The 21,681-nt window shown below is 43.0% G+C and overlaps 1 protein-coding gene across 4 annotated transcripts in view; it reads left to right on the forward strand.

The window, feature by feature from the left end:
* LOC146398708 (uncharacterized) overlaps positions 1-21,681 on the forward strand; it is a 389,742-nt gene that overhangs the window by 39,654 nt on the left and 328,407 nt on the right. For 2 of the 4 annotated variants that reach the window (XR_014819879.1, XR_014819880.1), the window contains exon 3: positions 11,382-11,565. Coding sequence is in view for 2 of the 4 variants with exons in the window: in XM_084982270.1 (XP_084838396.1) it covers positions 8,855-8,944 (90 nt within the window). In the remaining 2 variants the exon portion in view is untranslated. Of the gene's footprint in view, positions 1-8,854; positions 9,054-11,381; positions 11,566-18,783; positions 18,915-19,869; positions 20,043-20,302; positions 20,844-21,681 lie in introns of all 4 variants that reach the window. The other 2 variants (XM_084982270.1, XM_084982271.1) reach the window with 2 other exon arrangements.

Consider the following 21,681-nt stretch of genomic DNA (forward strand, 5'->3'; position numbering starts at 1 on the left):
TGAGATGTCTAAGGGAAAGCAGATTGTATTTTCTATTTTTATATTCTTGGTGGCCAGCAGAGTAAAGAGAGCAGATATTCAAGGAGTTGTGGGATAAAAGTAGGAATGGATGTCACTGTGGTCAGGGAAAGAAAGAAAGATCTGGCCTATTTGGTTAGCAGGACAGAAGTAACACTGGGTATCAGGAGGAAACCAAGGCAGAAAGAATTCTGAGAACAATAGAAGCTGCTAAGTAGTGACAAATGCAATACTAAATGAAGAAAAAAGTTTCCATTGGAGTGTTCGTTCATAAGCTCCAGCTAAGGGGTTTAAGGAAGAAATGGGCAGTGCCTGTTGTGGCTCAGTGGTAATGAACCTGACTAGTCTCCATAAGGATTCGGGGTCCATCCCTGGCCTCGCTCAGTGGGTTTGTGGACGTGGCGTTGCCGTGAGCTCTGGTGTAGGTTGAAGACATGACTTGGATATGGTATTGCTGTGGCTATGATGTAGGCCGGCAGCTACAGCTCTGATTGGACCCTAGCCTGGAAACTTCCAAATGCTGCAGGTGTGGCCCTAAAAAGACAAAAAAAAAAAAAAAAAGAAAGAAAAGAAAAGAAAGAAAAAGAAAGGGGTGCTGAAAAACAGAGGCAGCGTAGGAGTTGGCAGAGTCAATGAGAAATACACTTACCCATACATGAAGAGTGTATTTTATCTTTGGGGAAGTTTTAGTGAGAACATATGTTTAGAGTGCAGCCATCCTTTAAAAACTAGGAACCCATTTGGGGGCTGGTTCCAGGATGCCCGCAGGTATCAAAATCCATGGATGCTCAAGTCCCTTATATGAAATGGCCTAGTATTTGTATATAACCTACTACACACATCCTCTTGTAAACTTTAAATCATCTTTAGATTACTTACAGTACTTGATACAGCATAAATGATATGTAAAAATTGTCTACACAGTGTAAATGCTATCTAAAGAGTTGCTGGGAGAGTAGCAAATTCAAGTTTTGCTTTTTGGAACTTTCTGGAACTTTCTTTTTTTTACTTTTTGCATATTTTTGATCACAGTTGGTTGGACTTGTGGATGCAGAACACCACTGTCTATATTTAGAATATATAATTAAGAATGCATACTTAAAGAAATCTGTATTTAGAGGAAGGTAGACGTATTAGTTTGCCCACGTCTTAAAGAACCCTTGTCTACTCATTCAGTCTTTAAATATTTATGACTCACTAGGCACAGTCCAGAAACTTTGTCAGTCATGGATAACATTGTTTCTTTCTTTTCTTTTCTTTCTTTATTTTTTTTTTTTTAACTTTTTAGGGCTGTACCTGTGGCATATGGAAATTCCCAGGCCAGGGGTTGAATCAGAGCTACAGCTGCTGGCCTACACCACAGCCACAGCAGCACCAGATCCAAGCTGTCTTCAACCTGCACCACAGCTCATGGCAACGCCACGACCTTAACCCGCTGAGCAAGGCCAGGGATGGAACCTGAGTCCTCATGAACGCTAGCCTTGTTCATTACCACTGAGCCAAAACAGGAACCCCAGGCAATGTTTCTTATCAAACTTATAGTCAAAAAAAAAGACTGACATTGAACAACTCATGAACCCAGCAGATGTATAATTATTACTTGAACTAGTCCTGTGAAGAGGAGGTGGAATACTAGAACGCCTGGGTTTTGGGAAAACAGCACCAAAGGCCTATTATCCTGTACGGCTTGTCCGAACCACTCTGTTCTGGCCAATGGAATAGAAACAGAACTTCCACTGCTGGGGGGTGCCCCGAAAAGGAATCATTCCCTTGGCCCCTTTCCCCTTCCTGCTGGAAGATGGTAGGAACTGGGGTGGCAGCCTTGGATTCCAAGATGGAATCTGCGTTTCGAAGATGACAGCATACCCTTCTGGTGCTGGGCACTGGGATGGAGAAAATAAATCCCCACTTTGATTTAGCCCATGTTTCTTAGGATCTCTTTGTTATTGCAGCGGAGCCCAGGCCCTGGCGAATCCAAAACGCGAAAGAGGGAGCTTAGCTTAAATCAGGGGAGGGGCAAGGAAATTGTCTCCTGCGAGGCCGTATCTGCCAAGCGCAACGAGGAGCGCGCCGGGCAGCAGGAGCCGCACGTATGCGGTCCTCAAAGGGCACAGGCAAGACTCCCTGTGTCAGAGGAGCAGAACGAAGGGGTGGGGAGCGTGGGAGAGAGTAGGGAGACGCAATCAGGGTAATCCTGAACTAGGAAACCGCCCAAGGGTAACGTGACCTGGTCTCTCTTTCCAGACGGTCCCTCTGACTCTACTGGAGGGATTGGGTGGCTGCAGGGGGTCCCTTAGCCCCAGCCACAGATAGTGGCACCTAATGCTAGGAGTGGAGAAGCCATGGGTTTGAGTAATATTTTGAAGGTAGAATTCCCAGGTCTTTTTGATGAGCAGGATGTGCATCCATGAGGCGAAAGATGCCTTCAAAATGAGGCATAAGTTTTGAGAAGGCGGAAGAAAGGTATTGGCCAAGGAAGTCCAAATGTTTGGTTTCTTCTGAAGGTGGTAGGTTAGGAAGAGATGGAAAATCAGGGTTCAAATCCCATCATTGCCAGAGATCAACTATGTGTAACCTCGGGGTTGTTGCAGTTTTACAGACAAAGAAACTAAGGCTTAGAAATTAAGCGACATAAACTCAGCATTTTAAACTTAAAATCCATGGAGGATGGACTTCCCGTTGTGGCTCAGCAAGTAACGAGTCTGACTAGCATCCCTGAGGATGCAGATTCGATCCCTGGTCTTGCTCAGTGGGTTAAGGATTGGCGTTGCTGTGAATTGTGGTGTAGGTCACAGATGCGGCTCAGATCCTGCATCGCTGTGGCTGTGGTGTAGGCTGGCAGCTAGAGCTTGGATTTGACTCCTAGCCTGGGAACCTCCATATGCAGTGGGGGCAGCCCTAAAAAGCAAAAAAAAAAAAAAAAAAAAAAAAAATCCATGTAGGTAACATGCCTTAAGTAGAAAGACCTCGGACTCTGGAGACAGATGCTCAGTTATATTGCTTCCTTACTAGGTGACCTTGACAAAGTCACCTAAATTCGTAGGACCTCAGCCTTCTCATGAAAAACAAAAACGGACTTGTCATAGGGGTTAAATATGATAATTTTAATAAAACACCTAGGAAAGATCTGGCCTAATAAGTGATATATAAATAAATGCATGCCCTATTCATATTGTTCCAGGTGGTTTTTAGCTGAAACTTATACTGGGTGTTCAGTGTGTGTAGAGATCAGATTATCTGGCCCTATAGTTTTATATCAAAACTGAGGAAGACAAATCCAGGCCACTTTGCCTGGACCACTGTATTCCTGTGGTGACCCTTGCTCTCCCATGGTCTGAAAGCTTCGACGACGAAGTGAGTTCCCAAAGGACCTTGAACTTGGACTCTGTGAATCATTGGTTAACAGGTTCTGTTTTGTACTTTTCCAGAAGGGAAGTGTGACCTTCTGGAAAAGCTATGCCACTCTAATAGAGAGATCTTGAAGGCAACTTCAACAGATGTCATCGTTTTTTATATTTTTTCATTTATAGAAACTCCCCCTAACCTCCTGGCATCTGGGGCCATTTATTCCTTATGCTGTGGGGGAGTTGAGCCTAAAGCAAGAATACTGCTTGCAAAGTAAAACGACTAAATAATTAACAAGGACACCTTCTCAAAGGTGAGATTTGGCCAAGGTATTAGGACCGGTACTCAGCAAAATGCCTAAGGTAGATCATGGATATTTGATGAAAGCACTTGGTCATCACTGTGATTTTAAAATTCATCCAGTGACCTGGAAATTCTGAAGGATAGTTTTTAAAAAAGTTTTTTTTTTTTTTTTTTTTTTGGTCATCTCAGAGTGGGTTGGATTGACTGTGCATAATGGATTCCTTTTCTAGAATTACCCACAGGCAATTCCATTCACAGTATGATGGGGAAGTGGGGCTGGACCCTGAGGTAGCTGACATGTATCTGGAACTTGGTGAGAGAGCTATCGCCTTGGCACTTTGAGAAGCTGAGGGCAGTGTGAGGTTTTGATGAAAACTTTTGGAAGTGCAACACAAGGAGGTTGGTATGGTGGGAATTTGCTGAGTGGTGTGTAATGTGATCCTATTGGGAAACAGGGTTTGCCTTTTAGAGAGTTTTGTGTCTATCAGATTATGATAATGAGTTCCCCCAACTCCTCCTTAGGCGTTCTTCTTGCAGCTGTGGATGACGGGGGTTGACTTTTCAGGGGACCAGGGACCACTTCTAAGTCTCATTTCCAGTGGGCTTTAGCCGTTCTCAAGCAGAAAGCCCAATGTCCTATACCCGTATCTACACATCGTGACTGGAGGGGGGTGATCCAAAAAGCAGACAACTGCTTGATATTTGTTATTATAATTTTTTGGAGAAGAGTAGCTGAACAAATTGAGAGAAATGGAACGAAACTAAATTGTGCTGAAGAGGAATTCCATTCTTTTATCCTTTGGACTTTTTTTTTTTTGTACGCGTGGATCATCTATAGGTTGAAATAATTATGAAACTTGGAATTTATCCAGTTGTGTAGTGGGTAATTACAAAATTGCTTTGTTTAATTATGTGGTATTTTATAGGAGGGCATTTTTAACCTTTGTCACTAGCGCCCAGTGGAAGGAGACACAGCTCTTTGTAATAAGTATCATAACTCTAATTGCATCTAAGGTTTATGTAGAAGCAATTCATTTTTAAAGACATGCTCTAATTTGTGTAATTTTTTTCAGTCCGTAAAAACTGCCGGAGGAAATTGGTTTCTGGTAACAAAAGCAAAACAAGAATAACTGCTTGTTAATAGGCTGCTCCGCTGTTCAAATAGCCTGTGTCCATCCCCGTCGAACACAGGCACTGCTGGTTCATTTCTGAAACATGAGGCAGCCTTTTACAATCAAGAGGTTCATTAGAGAAAATCAGAGGATTTCAAAGTACACTTAAAAATCAGGACGAACGTCCTGCTGTTAAAGAGCGGATCAAAGTGGACACCAGGTCCAGAAGGTGCTTTGTGTACATTCCCTTCTGTGCTATTGTCAGAAGGGGCTTTTGCTGACACTCACCATAAGTCCACATAGGCACCAATGAGAGATTAAACAGTTAAACCGTCACATTTATTCACGCATCACGATTATTGAGTGTCATGTGTGCAAGGCAATGCAAACCCAATGCTGCCTAAAGAAAAGATTCATTTGTCTTTATTTTCTAAAATTTGATTTTATTGGTGTACAATTGACTTAAAAGGTTGTTTAGTTTCAGGTGTACTGTGAAGTGAATCAGTCATACATATAAATATATCCATTCTTTTTTCTCAGGTGATTACGAATTATTGAGTAGATTTTCCTGTGCTCTGCAGTGGGTTCTTGTTAATCATCTATTTTATACAGTCGTGCGTATATGTCCTTTTGTCTTTAAAATGCAACTACTAAGGTAACACTTCAGAAAAAGTCACGATATCTTGTATGTTATGTCTTGGGGATGGGATCATCTAAAATCATTAATAGAAGAAACTATTTCAAAATTTATAAAGGTTTTTAAAATGTGAATTTAATTAAATTCAAACAATTATTGAACACCTCATACATAAGGTACAGGGCGCAATAGAGAGGATTCTACCTTGAAGAGTGAGATGTAGTCTCTGTCCTTGGAAAGCCTTTGGTCCAATGGGACAGAGAAGATATACAAGGGTGACACTGTAAGAGCTATAAGAAAGGGGGAGAGGAGTTCCCGTCGTGGCGCAGTGGTTAACGAATCCGACTAGGAACCATGAGGTTGCGGGTTCGGTCCCTGCCCTTGCTCAGTGGGTTAACGATCCGGCGTTGCCGTGAGCTGTGGTGTAGGTTGCAGACGTGGCTCGGATCCCGCGTTGCTGTGGCTCTGGCGTAGGCCGGTGGCTACAGCTCCGATTCAACCCCTAGCCTGGGAACCTCCATATGCCGAGGGATCGGCCCAAGAAATAGCAACAACAACAACAAAAAAGACAAAAGACAAAAAAAAAAAAAAAAAAAAAACAGAAAGGGGGAGAGAGGGAGTTCCCACTGTGGCACAGCAGAACGAATCTGATTAGGATCCATGAGGATACGAGTTTGATCCCTGACCTTGCTCAGTGGGTCAGGGATCTGGCATATTGTGAAACTCTAACAAATGTTTTACTAGGGAGTTCCATGGTGGTCTAGCAGTTAGGATGCAGTGCTTTCACTGCTGTGGCCCGAGCTCAATCCCTGGTCTGGGAACTGAGATCCCCCATCAAGCAACTGCACGCTGTGCCCTCCCCAAGAATATTTTACTAAAGAAAAACTGTAGTGACAAATGCATTTGCTTTTCAATTTATTTATTTGTTTATTTATTTTTACTGGCTTTTAAGGCCACACCTGCAGCATATGGAGGTTCCCAGGCTAGGAGCTGAATAGGAGTTACACCTGGGGGCCTACACCACAGCCGCAGCAATGGGATCTGAGCTGCATCTATGACCTACACTGTGGCTCATGGCAATGCCAGATCCCTGATCCACTGAGTGAAGCCAGGGGTCAAACCCCTGTCCTCATGGATACTAGTCAGATTCGTTTCCCCTGCGCCACGACAGGAACTCCTACTTTTCAATTTAAATGAAATATCTCTATAAACAGAATATTGTCTCTGTTTACTATATTGATATAACTAATTTTTATATAATCCTCAGGATTTCAGTAATTTAGTAATTGCTTCTGATAAACCATATATAAGCATTTCTTTTACATTTCCATTTTTCTAATGAATTTTGTATCCATTTGAATTAAATGAATTGGTGATAAAGTTCATAGACATCAACAAATGTACTTAGAATTGTATAATATAGCTATCATATCAATTTCAAGATGAAAGGATTACCTATTGATTCAATAAATATTGCTTGAATGTCTTCCATATGATAGCTTTATGCTAGGGGTGAGGGGTGCTGTGGTGAATTTACAGACCACAGAGAGCTAGCAGATTTAATCTTTGCCCTTTCCATAGACTGAAGACGGTGGTGACAAAATCTTCCAGATATTTTTGGTCAAGAAAGCTTTTCAATGTGGAAAGTACCAATTTTCCCTACAACTTTAAGGAAATGATACTTACATTTATATTGTAGCATACACTTTAACAATGATTAAACCAGTGCTTCAGCCATAAAACATCTAACAATAAGGCTATCAGCTTTGTCTTTCTTGGCTGTCTAATCATTTTAGTTTTTTTAAATTTATTTTTTATTGAGATATAGTTGATTTCCAATGTTGTGCTAATTTCTACTGTACAGCAAAGTGACTCCGCTGCACACATATGCATTCTTTTTTCTCTTCTTTTTCTTTACGGTTTATCTCAGAATATTGAATGTAGTTTCTTGTGCTGTACAATAGGACCTGTTGTTTATTCCTTTTAGTTTTAGACTCAAAAGAACTCACACAGATGTTTTCAAAATGTGGTATATGATACATATGCATATATGTCTTTTCTACATTAAAATCGTGTAAGTATATTATGCTCTATTTTCTTTTCTTTCTTTCCTTTTTTTTTTTTTTTTTTTTGCTTTTTAGGGCCACACCAGCGGCATATGGAAGTTCCCAGGCTAAGGGTCGAATCGGAGTTGCAGCTGCCAGCCTACACCACAGCCACAGCCACGTGGCATCCGAGCCACATCTGCGACCTACACTACAGCTCATGGCAAACCAGAATCCTTAACCCACTGAGCAAGGCCAGGGATTGAACTGCATCCTCATGGATCTTAGTCTGGTTCGGTACCACTGAGCCACAATGGGAACTTTATGCTATGCTCTGTTTTCAATGACCTAGATCACAAACCTGTGTTCAATTGTGATATATTGATATTCTCTCTCTCTCCTTGTATATATATATATACACACATTGAATAAGTTGCTCCAAGATCAATTCATACTTATGAGATGAAGTTGTATGGCTGAAATGCTTAAATGTTTCTGTGTAATTAATAGAATGATTTGTTAATTTGTGGGTCATTGGAACAGAGAACAGATGAACCTTTATGAAATTTTACTTTTTTTAGGTCACGAAGGCTTAGGACCACATAATCCTAACCTCCTGGACATATTTTAAAGGCAAATCCAGCCAAAGATTAATTTTATTCAATTATAATTTTGTGTATTTGCTTAAAGGCTCTAGTGACTTTTAAATGGATTAGACAAACATTGCTCATATCAGCAGGAACAGAACAATGATCCTGGGAAATGTTAATCAGGGACCCCTAAACAAAAGATATCTGATCCGGTTAGCTTGAGCTAGGCTGAGGGCTAAGTTTTCCCTTTGGTTATTCAAAATATTTATTGCTGTATTAAAGTACTGAGGAGGGCTTCGAAGTTCCCTCGTGGCACAGTGGGTTAAGGACCTGGGGTCACTATGGCAGCTCTGGTTGCTGCTGTGGCGCAGGCCCGATCCCTGGCCATAAACTGCCATATGCTGTGAGCACGGCCATAAAAAAAAAAGTTGCATAAAGTATTGAGGAGAGCTTCGGTGAAAAAAACCCCCCAAAAACCCATTGAACTTTGTTTGCTGTTAACAAACTAACTTAATTGTTCAAGGAAAGTCTATTTTTCTTGGCACACCAATTAACGCTACGCAGAAGTTTTTCGCATCAATTTGGGAAGCACGGCATCAGCTAATTCAAAGACCGCGGTTAATATTACTAAACATTTTAACTCGACATGAACCTTAAGGCCAAGTTGAACATTTGATTTAGTGTCATGACTAGTGCATGAAGAGGGTGAGCTGGCCAGCCTGGTTAACGTACCTTCCTAAATGCGTCGTGTGCTCATGACTTCTTGTCCGTCGGCATCCACATGCCCTTCCCTTTGTCTTCCAGAATGTTCTTGTGGCGAACGTACAGGAAGCCTGCCTGTCTTGGCCCCAGTGGGTGTCGGGACCCACAGAATACTTCTCTGACCCTGTCTAAATGTCAAGAACCATGAAGGGGGCTAGATTCTACCCAGCTTTGAAGTTAGCAACCACTTCAGCCCAGCGCAGTTACGCGGATGCAGGGAGTGAGGGCACGACCCTCCTGGGTAAGAGAGGAGGGCTTGACGGGTCCCCGCAGCGCAAGCAGCCCATTCTTCCTGCCTGGGTCACCTCCTTTGGCCCCCAAAGTCACAGGGGCGGCAAAGAGGGTCCTAGATGCTGCAAGTGGTCTGGGTTTGCTTCACAGCTGAGGAACCTGGGCTTAGGAAACCCCAATTTTTTTTTTTATTATAAATGGGCTGCAAGGCAATGTGCCCAGTTTCTGTTGAGGAGGGAGATAAGAGATTTTTTTTCTTTTAGTATTTATTTATTTATAACATTGTATTGGAGTACAGTTGACTTCCAATGTTGTTACCTAAAATGTACAGCAAAGCGAATCCGTTGTCCATATACATGTGTCCATTCTTTTTTCCCATATAGGTCATTACAGACTATTGAGTCAATCTCCTGTGCTACCCAGTAGGTCCTTGTTAATTATCTCCTTTGTATACAGCAGTGTGTATGTATTATTCCTGTCCTCCTAATCATCCCTCCCCTCTCACTCATCACAGTCTCCCCTTTGGGAACCACAAGGTTGGTTTTGAAATCTGAGTCTGTTTCAGTTTTGTGAATAAGTTCTTTTGTATCATTTTAATTAAACTCCACATATTAGTAAGCTCATATGATCCTTCTCTTTTTCTTTCGGACTCCTTCACTTAGTATGAGGTCTATCCAGGTTGCTGCAAATGGTATTATTTCATTTCTTTTTATGGCTGAATAATATTCCATTGTTTATGTGTACCACATCTTCTTTATCCATTCCTCTGTCAGTGGACATTTAGGTTGCTTCCATGTTTTGGCTATTGTAAATAGTGCTGCAATGAACATTGGGGTGCATGTATCTTTTTGAATTATGGTTTTTTCCAGATAGATGCCCAGGTGTGGGGATTGCTGGCTCGTATGGTGGTACTATATTTAGTTTTTGAAGGAACCTCCTTACTGCTGTTCTCCATAGTGGCTTCACCAATATTCCTTCCCACCAACAGTGGAGGAGGGAGGGTTCCCTTTTTTCCAAACCCTCCCCAGAATTTATTGTGTGTAGACTTTTTGATGATGGCCTTTCCGACTTGTGTGAGGTGATACCTCATTGTAGTTTTGATTTGCATTTCTCTAATAATTAGTGATGTTGAGCATCTCTTCATGTAAGAGTTTGTTATACTGCACAATAGGTAGTTCTTCCCTGTGCTCTAGAAGCAGACGCCTTTCTAATACATCTAATAATAGACATCTTGGGCTTGTCTTTTGTGTCCGTTTTTTACCTTAAAATTTTCCAATAATTATTTTTTGTTGTGTTCCACACAAATATATTTTATTATTGACATTTGGTCAGGAAATACACTGGGTCTTAAGCCCAAATAATTTGGGAAGACACCAAATAATTTGGTAAGGCTTTTTAGTAGGGAAATCATATATGAGGCTTTTCTGCTTGTGCTGGAGGAGAGGATGGATGCAGAGAGGTGGTGCTGGGGCTGAATCTAAATTAGACAGTGATGGAGCTTGTGCCCCAGAGGGGCGATGAGAGCCTGAACTGAGGCGAGAGCAAGCAGAGACAGTGAGAAAAGGACGGGCTCCTGGGGGCAAAAGTAGCCACTACTGCTTATCAAAGCCTTTGTCAGTACCAGGCACAGACTCAGTGCTTTCCTTAGTTAGCCCGTTGATTCTCCAATAGCCCTGCTCTTATCACGCCGGTGTTACAGGTGAGGAAAATGAGACCCTGAGCTTAAGGGACTTGTCAGGTGGTGGAAGGGAAACTTGAATCCAGGTAGTTAGCCTGGCCCTTCAACTCCATGTTGTACTACCAGGCAAAGTCAAGGTGACTTCCCGGTGGATTATCTGAGCAAAGTGGAGGAGAACTCAGCTCCAGAGAGATCAGGCTTACAACCCAAATCACCTGATGGGTGCTCAGGGCCCAGCGCAGGGGATTGTGGGAGAAACGCAGCTCTGGCAAGACAGCAGAGAGGTGAGGAGTTCCTCCCTGATGTGCTGAATGTAAGGTAGATGAAATTAACTGAATTCATGACAAAAAAAAGCCGATTTAAAATTTAAAAATGTAGAGCAGGCTCTGATATAAGCACTTTGCTTGGTGCTTCAACTTAATTCTTCGCCACAATGGATTGGGCGGCAGGTTGAAGAGGAAAAGGAACATTTGAAAATGCTCGTGATGTTGCCGCAGGAAGCGTGTCAAGAGGGAAATTCTAAAAAGGGAGTAGATTTTACTTTGGGAAGTGGTAGAGAGTACCACACCCTTATTGAATGCCTACTGTGTGCTAAGGGGGTCACACGGAGCCCCATTAAACCCCATCAAATATTTATTTCTTTATTTTTATTGCCAATAGGACCAAGTCATCCTTGCTGTCTTGTTCTTCTTGGAACCCTGAGCCGCCCCGGGAACAGACCCAGCCTCCCAAGCTAGAGAATCACCAACACATGGCCTGCCTACCTTTGTGGTCTCAGCTGACAGCCTGTTAATGCCAAGAAGCAGAAGCACCCAGACAGCTGGAAGCCGACTGCAAACTCTGGGTAAGAGCTGAGTCTACCAGAAAACAGCCCAGCTGACTGGGGGTGGGGTGCGGAATTCTAATCCATAACATCCTGAGCTAAGTAGATATTGGTTGTCCTAAGCCACCATGTTTTGGGGTGACTTGTCATGTAATGGCAGGTCACCGATGTAGAAAGTCGTTGCATAAATGCAAGGTGTGGAGACTCTGACGATTTGGGAGGGAATGAAATCACCAAAGAGGAGAAATACTGAGATTCGAAGGATTCAGTTTGTTTCATAGAATTGTACTTACTTTATAGCAACCCCAAGCTCACAGAAAAGTTGCAAGGATGGTTCAAATAACTTCTTGCCTTTTTCTTTTCTTTTCTTTTCTTTTTTTCCAAGTTTTATTGAGGTAGACTTGATTTATGATGTGATCATTTCTGCTGCGCAGCAAAGTGATTCAGTCATACGCAAACATACATCCATTCTTTTTCAGATTCTTTTCCCATATAGACCAGCACAGGATACTGGGTAGAGTTCTCTGTGTTACACAGCAGGTCCCTGTTGGCCCCACTCCATATACAGTAGTGTGCATATGCCGGTCCCAAACTCCCTGCCCATCCTGCCGCCACACCTGTCCTCTTTGGTAGCCATAAGTTTGTTTTCAAAGTCTGTGCATCTGTTTCTATGCTACAAATAATTCCATTTATGTCATAGTTTAAAAGTATTCCACATATAGGTGATATCATATGACATTTGTCTTTCACTGTCTGACTAATTTCACTTAGTATGATCATCTCTAGGTCCATCCATGTTGCTGGAAATGGCATTGTTTCATTCTTTTTTATGGCCGAGTAATATTCCATTGTATATATGTACTATATCTTCTGTCAATGGACATTTAGGTTGCTTCCATATCTTGGCTATTGTGAACAGTGCTGCAGTGAACACTGAGGTGTGTGTGTATATTTGCTTTTTAGGGCTGCACCTGCAGCATATGGAGGTTCCCAGGCTAGGGGTTGAATAGGAGCTACAGCTGCCAGCCACAGCCACAGCCACAGCAATGTGGGATCCAAGCTGCATCTGTGACCTATACCGCAGCTCACAGCAATGCCTGATCCTTAACCCACTGAGCGAGGCCAGGGATCGAACCTGCAGCCTCATGGTTCCTAGTCGGATTTGTTTCTTCTGCGCCATGACGGGAACTCTGATACATGTATATTTTTGAATTATAATTTTCTCCTGGTATGCCCAGAAATGGGATTGCTAGATCATACGGTAGTTCTATTTTTAGGTTTTTTTTTAGGAATCTCCATACTGTTTTCTATAGTGTTTGTACCAATTTACATGCTCACCAACAGCGTAGGAGGGTTCCGTTTTCTCCATACCCTCTGCAGCATTTATTGTTTGTAGACTTTCTGATGATGACCGTTCTGGCTGGTATAAGGAGTTACCTCCCAGTAGTTTTGATTTGAGTTTCTCTAATAATTACTTCTTGCTTTTTTTTTCTGAATCAGTTGATGCCTATTATTCCTAAATACAGCCATCAAATTAGGACATTTATGTTGATATATTACTACCATTGAGTCTTCAGGCCCCATTCGCGTTTTCCAGTTGTCCCCATAGTTTCTATGAGAGAAAAATAATCCAGTTTCAGAATCGTATGTTGGCCTTTAATTGACTTGTCTCTATTCTCTCTTTCATTCTGGAACCATTTTCAGCCTTTCTTTGACTTGGGATACTCTTGACTTGTTTGGAGATGGCAGGCCAATTATTTTGAGGTGTATTCTTCTATGTGGGCTTGTCTTTCATATTCTTAGATTCGGGTTTTATATACTGTTGAAAAGACTAACATGGAAGTGATGCTATCTTCTTCTCAATGCATCTTATTAGGTTGTGAAATTAATATTAGTTCCATTAGTGATAACGTCCACATTGATCAGCTGATTAATGTGTCTGCCAACCTTCTCCACTATAAAGTTATTATTTTGCTCTTTGTAAAAAAGAAGTATTTTCTGGACAGGTACTTAGAAATCATGAAAATAACCCATTCCTTACTGAGCATTCAGTTTTCCATTTATGAGTTTGTATCAGTATGAACTCAAGAGTTTCCTCTTTTTGTTCAGTGAGTCATAATTTGTTATTATCGTTCTTTATTTTGAGGGTCATTTTGTCCCTCATCTGGCTGCTAAGAGCTCATTCAGGCTGGCTTGGGTCCTTTTGACATTGCTCTGGGATTCATTGCTTTTTTTGTCAAATGAGAAATTGCAGGCTTATCTTGTAATTTCCTGGCCTCTGTCCTTGAATCATTCCTTTAAGGAGCCCTGGTTCTTTGGGTGGAGAATGGTATTTAGAGGCCAGGATCTAGGTGTTGAGTATGCATGTTGCTGCTAGGAGGTCACTCCTTGTTTGTTTGGTAGAGCTAGGGAATGTATATATGCACATGTGTGCACACACACACAATGCATGTGCAGATATATGCATTTGCATCTGTATTTAAAAATTTGTCTTTACAGGTGAAAAGCAGTGAGCTATCACTGCTACCTCCAATTCACTACACTATAGGGTTCTTTTTACCTTTCTCCCCTTGTGCTATTTTTTTTTTTTTTTTGGCTTTTTAGGGCCACACCTGTAGCATATGGAAGTTCCCAGGCTAGGAGTTGAATCAGAGCTGCAGCGGCTGGCCACAGGCATAGCCATAGCCACAGCAATGCTGGATCCAAGCCTCGTTTGCAACCTACACCACAGCTTATGGCAACCCTGGATCCTTAACCCACTGAGTGAAGTCAGGGATTAAGCTCGCCTCCTCATGGTTATTCGTTGGGTTCATTACCCCTGAGCCACAGTGGGAACTCCTCTTTGTGTATTTGTAATTCCCTTTTCAAACTGTGAGAAACCTGGCTCCCCTTATCCTTAGTAATTTAATGTTATTTGACTGATCCCTCAGTATGTGATGATTGCCTGTCACCATGGCAACCCCTTCCTTGTGAGGAGAGCCTTCTCCTCACACCTGTCTCCAATGTCTGTGCTGATGCATTCCTCCCGGGTGAACTCTCCCCGGACCCTCTCAAGCTTTGGCAACAGCCCATTTCAAGCCATGGAGGTGCCCTCTGGTCCCTGATGGTTGCCGATTCACACCTTGCTCTGCCCTAGCTAATGACATAGGGATTGAATTGACTGAGAAGGAAAGGGGAAGAGGAAGAGCGATTGGATGGATGGATATCTAAAAAGAATGGAAGAGTGGGAGTTCCTGTTGTGGCTCAGTGGGTTAAGAACCTGACTGGTATCCATGAGGATACAGGTTCAGTCCCTGGCCTCACTCAGTGGGTTAAGGATCCAGCGTTGCCACAAGCTGTGGCTCTGGCGTAGGTTGAAGATGTGGCTCAGATTCAGCATTGCTGTGACTGTGGCATAAGCCTGCAGCTAGAGCCCCAATTTGATCCCTAGCCCGGGAATTTCCATATGCTGCTCCAAAGATTGGAAGAATAGTCATGGTAGGAATTTGAAAATCCTTTTCATGATGGTGCTCAGACAGAAAAGAGCAGCGTTGACCATCACTGCTCTGAAGCCCATGCATGAAGACCCAGAAGAGACCTACTTATCAGTAGCAGCATTTTGAACAGAAATATCTAAAACAAAAGCCAATATGATGTTCTGGGCTCTGAAGAAGAGAGGCTTCGTAGACCAATCATTCAAATATTGGTTAGAATATTGCCCAGATCTCAAATACAGAGCAAAAATTATCTGAGGTTTATTGGCTGAGTGCCAGCCCCAGACTACTGCCCATCAGGGGAAGGAATCTGACAAGTAGGTCATCTTCTGTCCCCTGTGACCCCGAGAGAGATCCCACCTTTGATCTGGACTCTCCTACTTCCCCCTCCCCCCCATAAACACAGATGTAAGAGAACACTGGCTTATTGATGATGGGTTGAAAGCTAATAAGCTATTTTACCAGGTAGTTGTCAGAAGTAAACACTCTGCAGATTTCAGGAAACTTTTCTTTTCACAGATACTTCTAGAGGTAAATAGTTTCCAGAAGTGGAGGCAGGGGAATCGCATTGATCAGAGAGGTGGGAATTGTTTTCCCTACAGTAGTTTCCGGGGTGGTTGTCGTTTCCTTGGCTTTTGTCCTGCATCTTGCCTTGAGCGGCCATTGCCTTATTGATTCTTTGCTGGTATCATTTGAATACATTTTCAGGTGCCTCATTAAACATTTCTGGGTTGCGGACAGCTGTTGTTAATACACATGTTTATTACTGAGAACCCACAGGTAATTTGGTAATGTCTCAGAGGGTTGGGTTTCGTGTTGGAAATGCTCCCATGGTCTCCTTATCCAACCAAAGGAGAATAAGTGCAAGAATCAAGAGAATGTGCTGGGAATGAGAGTTGGGTTATGTGATTCTTCCTGTATTTTTTTTTTTTTTTTATGGAATGATCTGTTGACATAGGCAGACAATATTGGCCTTTATTGCCTGGAGCTCAGTATATATTAAAAAAGAAACACTAAGTGTGTGTTCATATGCGTGTGAGTGTGAGCGTGCATGTGTATATATGCCTGCATGCGTGTGTGCATGTCTGTATGTGAGAGAGAGAGAGAGAGAGTTTGTTGATTGACTTTTTTTTTTAACCAGTAGAATATACTTACTAGAACTTCCTTGCACTCATATGTTCTTATTTTCACTACCAAATGTCCTTCCATTTTTGTTTTGTTCTCTTCATCTCACCTCAGATTAAGAGAAAGCAGGGGGGGAGTTTGAGATAATTAATGGTCATTTAATGTCTACATCCTGAAACATATTCCACTTAGCTCTGGCTGTCTAATGATTAGATTTCGGTAATTACATTTGGGCGTTTTTGAGCTGGGGATGGAAGGGAGCCGTGTGTTTAGCTGCAGACTGTCTGTATCATTCTGCAGTCTTCTTCAATCTATTCCAACTGCAGTCACTTTGCTCTAATGGTAACTCACAGGAAACCAATATCATCCTCAATAAAAGGGTTGATGACATTTCCTTCTCCTTTGGGGCCCTTAGATTTTGCTGAATCTCTTTCCAGGACTGAGGAAATCTCATTAATGTCAAAGTAAAAGCAAACTATGCTGCACCCGTTGGCACTCACCTTGTCTTTGCTCATGGGTGATGGCAAGTACCACATTGCCTCCTAGAACCCTCCTGCGCATCCTCTGAAATCTATTCCCATCACAGCCTGGATTTGACCAAAGGAGGGCTGGCCCTGTCAGCGCTGCCCAGGGAATAGCCAGGTTCAACCTGGAATTGTTTTAAGTTGCCAAACATTTCTGTGGCTGAGTCACGGGGAAATTTCCCCCTTTTGAATTATAATGGAGAGGAGGTGTGCACAAATAAATCCACTGAGATATACAGATAGATAGATAGATAGATAGATAGATATTCCTTCCAAGTACAAAGGCGTAAGTAAGACGCCCCTTTCCATTTCTGCCGAGAAAAACAACAAGGGCAGTACCTGCAGAAAGGAGGCACTGTCTCTTTTCCAGAAGGTTTTGAAGATAAATAAAACATACACATCACTCCATTCCTTTGCCCCATCTTTTATTGCCCTAGAGCAATGCTTCTCACACGTTAATGTGCACACAAATTACCTGGGGGTGGGGTTGTTAAACTGCGTCTTCTTGTTCACTTAGTCGGGGATGAGGGCTGAGATTCTGCATTTCTAACAAGATCCTCAATGCTGCTGCTGCCATGGGCCACCCTGGCGTGAGAGTTAGAGCAGGAGTTCTCAAAGCGCAGTCCCTTGACCAGCAGGATCACTGAGAAACTTGTTAGAAGTGGAAATTCTGGGGCCCCAGCCCAGACTGACTACAATGTGCAGAATACACCCCCACCCCCGAAAATGTCTACCCTCTTATCCATGGAGCCTGTGAGGACGTTACATACAAAAGGAAGTTTGAGGAGGTAATAAAGGTTTATGGACTTTAAAGATAAGGAGATTATTCTGGATAACTCAGGGGTCCCCCTCTAATCACAGAGTCCTTAAAAGTAGAGAACTTTCTCTGGCTGGAGTCAGAGAGATGCAGCAGAAGGGAAACTTAGATTCAAAGTGTGAGACGGACTGGTCTCGCTGGAAGGGGCCACGTGGAAAGCAAGGGAAAGAATGTGGGCAGCCTCTAGAAGCCAAGCTTAGCCCTTGACTGAGAGCCAGCAAGGAAAGGCGGACCTCAGTCCGACAACCACAAGGAATTGAATTTGGCCGACAACCTGAACGAGAGCAGAAGCAGATTCTTGCCCAGAGGCTCCAGGAAGGAAGGCAGCCTTGTCAGCACCTTTGATTTCAGCCCATGAAACTCTGAGCAGAGAACCCACTTGAGCTGCACTGTATCTGAACTTGTCCCACAGAACTGTGCGATAATGAAACTGTGTTTTGAAGCTACCTGGTTTGTGGTAATTTGTTACAGCAGCAACAGGAAACCCATACATGGACTGAATCAGAAACGGTATGTTTTAACATATCCTCAAAGCTCTGTAGTCATTCTGATGCAGGGTGTGGAAAGATCCTTCTGTAGAAAATGCACAGAACCTGACATCTATGGGGTTCTGCTGCTTAATAGCTGTTGCAGCACTGGCCAGTCTCCCAAACATCCTAAATCTTCAGTTTTCTCCCTTTCTGAAATGGAGTTGATAAGGGGAAGGGAGTGGGGTGGACGGGGAGTTTGGGCTTAGTAGAGGCAAAGCCTTACATTTAGAGTGGATAGGCAAGGGGGTCCTGCTGTGCAGCACAAGGAACTATATCCAATCTCTTGGCATAGAACTGATCGAAGATAATATGAGAAAAAAACCTATACATATATATGACTAGGTCACTTTGCCATATGGCAGAAATTGACAGAACATTGTAAATCAGCTCTACTTTAATAAATAAAATTTAAAAAATAAACGGGGTTAATAGAAACAAAGTATGATGTGAGAACTTCAGTCTGACTCTCCAGGAGAATATTTTGCAGTTCTTATTATAGTCGGTCCTCAAATGTTACCTTCTTTCCTTCCTTCCATTTCCTTCCATGGACTCACTAAAATGCAGACAGTATTGATGATTCTGATGTCAGCTTTCTGAGGCTGAGGGCTTAGAACTTGACCTTGATTGTCATTGTGTAAATATGAGCTGGAAACCAAAAACAGAATTGCGGGAAGGAGATGCAGGTCTAATTTATAAGCAATTGCCCTGCTCAGCCTAATTGCTCTTAAAAAAAAAAAAAAGAGCAATGACTATGCTTCCCTTGTTTTTAGGAAAAAAACTCAGCACCATTTACATCTGGATATAGAACATTTGGTTCTAAATGTGACCCTTTCATCGTGGCACTCACTTGAGTCAGTTCTTCGCAGCGTGCTGTCTTCCTAGTGGGACCACGACTGCTACAGTATGTATTCTGTATGTTCTTAAAAAATGCAATGTACTAATTCTAATTTGCTAGTCTGCCAGAGTGCTCTGATGCTCATTCATTTAGGAAATTTCAAGTATATACGTATATTTTTTCATGTGTGTCCACCCCAGAGCTGGAAATCCTTGCTGGTTCTTTCTCCTTTATCCTCCCTGCATGGCGAGCTGCTTTGCTGGGTGATTACACATTCTTCTCCTCCACAGATGCTGGAGCCTTTCCTTTCTGACCATCCATCACTGGGTGATGAAATTTGTTGACTGGGTTTATCTTGCCAATGATGCAGTTTGCAGAGTCCCAGGTTCATCGTCATTTTCCATTGCTGTCTAGACTGAGATCAAAACTCTCAATCAATCAACACTTCGAGATTAATTTTTCCTTCTCTGTGAAATAAAAAAAAAGTGAATTAAGAGTTAAACTAGGCTTCCTGGCTTATGTATTTATTAATCAATCAACCTCCCACATAATACTAAATGCATGTTTATGGTACAGTATCCTCATACCTATGTCTGTGTTGCCTGCTTGAAAAGAGGGCTGTGCTGAAGCAAGATGCTGGATCTGCTGTGAACATTTTTATCATGAGCTGCAGTCCTGGAAACACTGAAGCCCATTTCAAAAGTGACCTGAATAATTTCTCAGAGAAAATTAAATGGGTGAAAGATCATGCATACGAAGTAAATATATATTTAAATAGCATCAAAATGGCATCTATTCTTTACTGCAAAGTTCTTGGTTTTACTTGTATCAAGCTGCATTCTGGGTACTCTGGGGAGGCACTGGGGGGATTCCATCACTTACAGAGGCTCTTCCTTTAAATATTCGCAGAGCCCAAATCTCCTGCGTCCACATCACATTTCTTATTGTTGCATATACTAACACCTTCTTCCTGCTCAGAGGATGAGGCTGAAGATCCTTTTACGTTGATTTTCTCCATCAGTGAGCTATAGAGTGGAGGTTACTTATCTGAAGTGTGGTCCTCAGACCAGAAGCATCCGCATCACCTGGACTCTGACATCGCTTGTTTGAATGGCCGAATCTCAGATTCTAGATCTTCTGAACCAGACGCTGCATTTTAACAAAATCCTGGGCAATTTGCTTGTACATTGGAAGGTGAGAATTGCTGGAGTCAAGAAATGTCTGGGGAGTTCCTGTTGTGGCTCAGTGGGTAAGAACCCAGCATAGTGTCTCTGAGGATGTAGGTTCGATCCCTGACGTTGCTCACTGGGTGAATAAGGAGCTAGCATTGCCGCAAGTGAGGGGCTTGGTCTCAGCTGTGGCTGGGATCCAACATTGCTGTGGCTGTGATGTAGGCCCACCCACAGCTGCAGCTCCGATTTGACCCATGGCCTGGAACCTTCCGTATCCTGCAGGTATGGCTGTCAAAAGAAGAAGAAAAAAGAGGTATCTGGGAGGTGGGGGTGTGGGGACCGCAGAGGGTGTAGGATAGAGGTGCCCAAAGACAATAATGGACAGGCATGTGCTTCTCACCTGCTTCTTGTCAAGTCCTGGAGGGTTTTGGAAGAGTCTGTTGTGCTCTTTGACCCTGGAGCTCAGTAGCATGCATGTGTTAAATGGCTGAATAGATTTGAGGGTGCAATTTGTAATTATGCACTCACAGAGCCAATCTATGTGGCTTTTTGCATGTCTGTTTTCTAATGTAGTGTCTTCTGAATTGTAGCATGAGCTTGGATGAGAAGCCATGTGGGTAATGGAAAACTTACAGGTTTTGTGGTGACACAGAACCAGGTTGGTTTTGTTGTTGTTGTTGTTGTTGTTGTTGTTGTTTTTTAAATGGAGGTGAAGCTGCCAGTCTACGCCACAGCCACAGCCACAGCAACACTGGATCCAAGCTGCATCTGCAGCCTACACTGCAGCTTGCAGCAATGCCGGATCCTTAACCCACTGAGCGAGGCCAGGAATTGAACCCACATCCTCAGGGACACTATGTAGGATTCTTAACCTGCTGAGCCACAATGAGAACTGCAGAACTAGGTTTTTCACTCTAACCCTGATAATCATGTCAATGGTACCTTTATGGGTAAAGTAGGCAAAATAGCAGCGCCGTTACCGATGGGTCCCGTGAGCTGCTGCACGAGGGACTTGAAGTGCAGTGACCAGAACCAAGTCAATCTCTGACAAATATGTCTTTGCTTCTCCTTTTCATTGGTGCATCTCATTGCTGTTGTCGCTTTGCAGTAAGTGTATGTATACAGGGAGTTCCCGTGGTGGCTCAGCTGTTGATGCATCTGACTAGCATCCATGAGGATGCAGGTTCGATCTCTGGCCTTGCTTAGTGGGTTAAGGATCCGGCGTTGCCGTGAGCTGTGATGTGGGTCACAGACGCGGCTGGGATCCCGTGTGGCTGTGGCTGTGGTGTAGGCCGGCCGCTGTATCTCCCTCCCATTCAACCCCTAGCCTGGGAACTTCCACATGCCGAGGGGGCGGCCCTAAAAAAGACACACACACACAAAATGTATGTGTACAAATCTGTCTATCCATCCATCTGTCGCCCATTTATCTTTCCTTTTTTCTTTCTTCCCACCTGTCTTTTCTTCTGTCTTTTGATACCAGTTATTACTTCCTGCTTTTCCATCTGGTGGGCTACTCCCCCCACACCCCCCATTTCCTTTCTGATCTGGACAAGTGAAGACACAGAGGCATGTCAGGTCCTGGAGGAAGCTCTCAGGCAGCTGAGCCTGCGAGCTATTGAGTGCTGCTGTACTAACATCATGAATGAATTATGTCCAGC

Source organism: Sus scrofa, chromosome 11, assembly GCF_054392235.1.
Source record: "Sus scrofa isolate SSC_HxYL_T2T_F1_AM1 chromosome 11, Sscrofa_HxYL_maternal_Yorkshire_Landrace_v2.0, whole genome shotgun sequence".
NCBI lineage: Eukaryota > Metazoa > Chordata > Mammalia > Artiodactyla > Suidae > Sus > Sus scrofa.